The 6,000-nt window shown below is 36.3% G+C and overlaps 1 protein-coding gene across 1 annotated transcript; it reads left to right on the top strand.

Moving 5' to 3' along the window:
• Positions 1 to 2,450: 2,450 nt before the first annotated feature.
• Positions 2,451 to 5,224, top strand: LOC128527676 (histone H2A.Z). The gene is made up of 5 exons (XM_053500186.1): positions 2,451 to 2,555; positions 2,868 to 2,945; positions 4,026 to 4,139; positions 4,599 to 4,728; positions 4,883 to 5,224. The coding sequence occupies exons 1-5, from the start codon at positions 2,553 to 2,555 to the stop codon at positions 4,942 to 4,944; spliced, it is 387 nt and encodes a 128-aa protein (XP_053356161.1). The 5' UTR covers positions 2,451 to 2,552; the 3' UTR covers positions 4,945 to 5,224.
• Positions 5,225 to 6,000: the final 776 nt, after the last annotated feature.

Below are 6,000 nucleotides of genomic sequence, written 5' to 3'. Positions count from 1 at the left end.
ACACTCTCGTTCATGGTGTGTAATTTATGTATATGATCAAAAGTATATACGCCTGTCCAAGTATGTAGTTTTTTTTCCCCAAACTGACACCACAAAGACAAATTTAAGTGTCCTGAATAGAGCCCTGACCTTAATGCCACTAAGCACTTTTGGGATAAACTAGAAACCTGACTTGCTTTTGTACCTGAAGGAGCATACGTCCCTACAGATGCACTTCAATATCTAGCGTAAATCCTTACAAAAAGAGCAAATGTTTCTGAGCAAAAAATGGCACTCCATCTGGAATTAGGTGTTCAAAAAGCACGTATTAATCTGATGGTCAGATGTCAACAAACTTTTGTCTATATAGGCATGAACCCTTTAGCATTAACCTTTTCCTCGATTTGAGCTACAGAAGCTCTTCTATTGAATCAGACTACACAGCACTGGTGCCAGTTTTCTTTGCTTCAAAATGTCCTGACCACTGCAGGATATACCAAAACATCACACAAGAGCTGGAGTTTTAGAGTTTCTCTGACTCGGTTGTCTAGCCATTACAATTTGTATTTCTCACAGTAGCCATCTCGTTACCATGGCGTCTGGAAGTGGGTGGGATATATTAGGCAACAAGTTAAGCTTGTTTCCTGTCAATGTATTGAAAGCAGAAACTAATGGAAAAGCATAAGAATTTGAGTGACTTCGACAAGTTCCAGATAGTAATGGCAAATGCACTGGGTCATAGCAACTCCAAAACTCCAGCTCTTGTGAAATGTTCCTGGTCTGCAGTGGTCAGGACCTACCAAAAGTAAAGAAAGGAAAACGGTGAACTGGCTACATGGTCATGGGTGGTCAGGGCTTACTGATACACATGAAAGTGAAGGCTGGCCCATGTAGTAATCAAATTGAGGAAAAGGTTAATGCTGGTTTTGATACAAAGTTGTCAGAACACACATCTCTGATATGAGGGCAAAAGAGGGACCTACTTAATATTAGGCAGGTGGTCATCATGTTTTGTCTGATCGGTGTATGTTTATGCTAAATAGGTTGAAACATCACTGTTTCTGTCGATGAATGCTGCTAAAGCATTTGAGATATGAAATAAAACCCTGTTCCAAAAAAAAGACCATGGCTTCAGGTTAATTTCATACTCCAGCTCTCAGCCATTTGCTTTTTTCAGTTACAGCAGGTGCAGAATAGCTTCACACACAATGGCGCCTGCAGCCACCTTGTGGAGCTTTAGGTCATTGCATTAAAGAATCTCTGAGTGTCTTAATTATTTCTTGTATTAAATCCTGAAAATTGTTAAAATTTTATATGAATTAAATATGCAGTGTAATTATTATCTTATTGCATTATTTAATAGTCCCATAAGCTCGAGACATCAATTATAACCAATATCATCAAAAAACGCATTTTAACTCATTTTTCGTTTATGCTAATAGACTCACACTTCTTGAGAGCTAAATAAAGAGGTGTGAAATGCTCTTGGTGTGGCTGTCAGGCATATAATCACTTCACAATAACAGTCTAATTCTTGACCGATGTGTTGTTTAATCAGTTTTTAAGCCTGTTTACATCTGTGGATCATGATTGAATCATAAAATGCAGAATAAGTCATGGTATATTTATTTAATATTGTGTAGATGTGTAATTACCAAAAAACCGTAACAGGTATGTGCAGAATATGAATTATTATTTCTATAACATATTAATAGCTCTAATCTGAGGTGCTCTTAATTGGTGGTCCCTGAGGCTGGTGACTCTAAATAAACTTCCCCTTTGCAGCAGAGGTAAGCTGATCGTCTTCTAACCCTAGGTGCTTGATGGATTTTGTGATAAAAAACAAAAACAAAAAACGTGACAATACTGTTGTTGCAAGAACTATTCCACAACAAACGCCATTCATGTTGTTATTACTTAATTGCCTAATGCCTATTTCATAGTTTTAAAAAATCCAGTATCATATCGTTATAGAATGTATAACATATAACATTTTAAGAAAAAATAACTCCAAGCTTGTGTTCAATTTTTTGTCTGACACTAAATATACTTTGCTATTTATTCTTTGCTATTCTTTAGCACAACATTGAGGGATTAACAGAAGTGTGTATTATCTCTATTTTCTTACATATCTCAGTAAAACAGATATCCAGCATTCATGTTTGTTATTGGTGTTAAATTAAATCAAGTTACTAACCTTTATATATTATGAAATTACCAAAACCTGTTTCATTAAGCCAGCTGACATATTTTTAAACCAAAAACAAACTTGTTAGATAGAGTTTAACAAACACATTAAATGTCAATGAAACAAACAAATAAATATTAAATTCTAGCTGTGCCAGTAATAACATTTTAAGACGTTTTAGCACACAGACTGGTCTGTCTGGTTCTCATGACGACGCGCCTTACCGCCGCGCGACAAAACGACGAAGCTGATTGGCTGCTTTGTGAGCGCTGTGTCCCGGATGTACTGCCTCTCTCTATATAGCCAACTGAAGGCGGGAAGCCTGTTTCAAACCGAGACCTTCTGGAATTGTCTGGGCGATTTTTACTAGAAATAGACTTACGAAATGGTAATGAAATTATTTTCTTCGTGTTCGTTTCGTATTTTTACGTTAGATAAATTTTTTAGAGTTTATCCGCGTCTTGTAATATTTCAGTTCTTTGGCGGTTTTAGCCTACATGCTATTGTCTCAGGCTTATTTTAGCTAACGTCAGTTAGCGTTGAAGCTAACGTGAATTGTTTGCTGCAGGCCAAGGACGTGTGTTACGCTGCCGTGCGTTTAGTAACACGTTTTAAGTAAATTCACGACTCAAAGCACGGCATGTAGAATGTTAACTAGTGACTATGTATTAAAATGCACTTTCTTGTGTATTTTTTTTAGGCAGGAGGAAAAGCTGGAAAGGACTCGGGCAAGGCGAAAGCCAAGGCGGTTTCGCGCTCACAAAGGGCAGGACTGCAGGTCTGTATCGCGGTTTCTCGCGCTTCTTCATTTCGACTCTTAAAGATGTATTCGGCTTATATTTTACCTCATTAAATCAAAATGCATGTATAATAATTTTAATTGCTGGCTGTTTAATTAATGAGAGAAATTTTGGTTAAAAAGATTTATGTAATATATAGTCACCCAAAATCAGTGCATTAATATAACACGATCATAAACCTGGAAGTTTTTACTCTGCCTTTTTTCTTTTTTTTTTGCACGAACATTTCCGAACGTCTCCGAAAGGTGTACTTGGTCACGTGACGGGCGGTCGTTGGTGTTTGAGGAAGAAATAAGGCTGGTGCCGAGACCACCGAGCACTCTTTAATCCAAATAGATTTTACATAAGGTAGAGGGTGTAAAGATGGATAAATGGGTCCCGAAGGAAGTTTTAAACATCCAGTAGCAATAGTAGTAACATAATAAACAACAGACATGTAGTTGCGATTACAAATTGTGGCGTGTAATCAAAGTACACGCATGGGAAAACAACCCTGCTTTAACAAAAGCAGTTAAAAGGAAAAATAATGTAATGTATATAAAAAAAATGTGGATGGAGCAATTTATTAATGCTAAAGTGAAACGTTACAGCAGCTGGTTTACAGATTTTTAAAAGTGTATATATAGGCAGCAAGCATGTACATACACTGTACACACTTTAGGAAAAGAGAAATGTGTATCTTATCTCTGTGTGTATATATTAAACGTGTATAGATAGATGAATATACAGCATACTATTTTTATTAGTATATACATTTTTTGGGTTGCTGTGTGGGCAAATATGGGTAAATTAGGGTTATTGGTGGATGCTTGTTTAAATAAATTAATCTCGCCAATACTTCCGATTTGTCACAGGTCTTTTTTTTTTTTTTTTTTTTTTCTTTTTTTTTTATTCATCTTGTAAGTCCCCCAAAAACATAACTTATTTAACTTGTTTAATGTATATACATATGTCTGGGTGTAACAAATTTACGAAGTTTACATCTTGAACCATATAATGCATCCTGCTTAATGTGCTTAAAACATAAACATTCTTCTCTTCTCTTGCATGCCTTACAGTTCCCTGTTGGACGTATTCACAGACACCTAAAGTCCAGAACAACAAGTCATGGCCGTGTAGGAGCTACTGCAGCTGTTTACAGTGCTGCAATCCTCGAGTATCTGACTGCTGAGGTGAGGCTTTAAGAGCAAATTTTTAACACTACCATCCTAACCAGCGGTTCTATGCAAATTATGCTTTTTTTTTTTTATTCCCTGTGAACTTTAATGGTTTTGCACGTGCATGATGCCCTTCTGGTGATGGGGTTGTAGACTCCATGCAAATGGTCAATAAATAATGCCTAGCATGGTGATGGGTCTTGAGTTCACATTTTGCACAACCTAAGAATTTGGAGAAATGAAAGTACATTTCAGAGGCATTGGCTCAATCATGTATCCACTGGGGTGCTAGTATTTTAAATACACACAAGCATGTATTATAGAGGCTTCAAATCTCCAGTAATGAAATTGGTTGAGTGGAAAGACGCTTCCAATATGGAAAGTAGTGGCAAGCTGCCTAGAAGTCAAATTTCTTCTGATTGCACTGCCCTGTTTGATTCATCATGCATCAGCAGCTTTTCCTTTTGCGTTAAGGTTCTTGAGTTGGCAGGGAATGCGTCCAAGGATTTGAAGGTGAAGCGTATCACTCCACGGCATTTGCAGCTCGCCATCAGAGGTGACGAGGAGCTGGACTCGCTTATCAAAGCAACAATTGCTGGTGGTGGTAAGTTGTGCATGTACAGTCTTGTGTATACAATATTTAAAACTACTAATCCTTGCCTTTTAGTTAGATTTCAAATATGGACTGTTAATTATGAAGTAAATGTTGAAATGCCTGCATATTTTGCATTGATTTGATTATTCTTTTGTGTTTAAAGGTGTCATTCCTCACATTCACAAATCTCTCATTGGAAAGAAGGGGCAGCAGAAGACTGTTTAACCTTTCCGGGCGAATCGTGTGTGTGGCGCTTCTCAGGATTTGCTCTGGGAGAATTCTGAAGTGTTTTGTGTAGTCTGGTAGTTTCATGACCTTGTGTTCAGCTTTGCATTTACTCATTTCTGAGGTATTTTTAAACAAAAAAAAAAAACAACAAAACATGGCTTCAGAGAAGCCAATTTTTATTTTTGACAAGTTTAAAGTGTAGTGTGCTTTGTGATTTTTAATTGGTAATTTGCGTTGGGTTTTATTCAAATAAACTTGGTGCACTGTATCAACAGCATGTTTGTGTTTAACCTTGTTCCTTTTCTTCCCCAAAAAAATGCCATAGCTTTTCTTGTGCAGTATTGACCAGGCTCTAAATTCAGTTTAGATACCAAAGTCCATTTTGGGTTATTGAGACTGTAATTCTATTTTAATGTACATAAAATGAGCCAATAAGTACTAATTGTAGCTTTTGAGGGTATTTGTAATCTTTTGCTTATTAACAGAATAAATATTTGTCAATTCAGTTAGCTTCAGTTTACTTGCATGTGTCTAGTGAAATGTGTGTTTTTTTTTTTTTGTTTTTTTTTTCTCTCTCTGACCTGTCATAATTTTCAAATTGAGTCATAACCTTGTATTTAAATATACTTTTCACTATAATAGGAGGTTATAGTTAATAGGAACCGCAGTTACCCAGTCAGCCTGTCATAGTGCCAGTAGATAAAAGAAAGTTTTAGTTCCCATATTTTCTGAATGTGATGACAATCCCAGGAGATCAGCATCTTTAACCAAATTTACCTACAACTGTGGTTAAAGTCTCTGAATTGCCACACTTCAAAAAAAAAAAAAAAATTTGTGTAAACATTAACTGATGCTAGGATTATTTGTTCAATTGTCCTAGTATAAAATTGTGATTTGATCCTTTTTACCCCCCTAATAAGCATTGAAGTTTACCACTTGTCTGTTCATCCCAATTTTAGTTCAGTTGGTTTCTAAACTCTAGCTAACTATTTGGTGTCATGCTGAATCTGTGGTTCAAGTTAATATAAGAAACTAATCTGAGTGAATTAGCTT

Source organism: Clarias gariepinus, chromosome 1, assembly GCF_024256425.1.
Source record: "Clarias gariepinus isolate MV-2021 ecotype Netherlands chromosome 1, CGAR_prim_01v2, whole genome shotgun sequence".
NCBI classification, from domain to species: domain Eukaryota; kingdom Metazoa; phylum Chordata; class Actinopteri; order Siluriformes; family Clariidae; genus Clarias; species Clarias gariepinus.
Note: the sequence above shows the minus strand (reverse complement) of the source record. Positions and strands in the feature narration are given on the sequence as shown.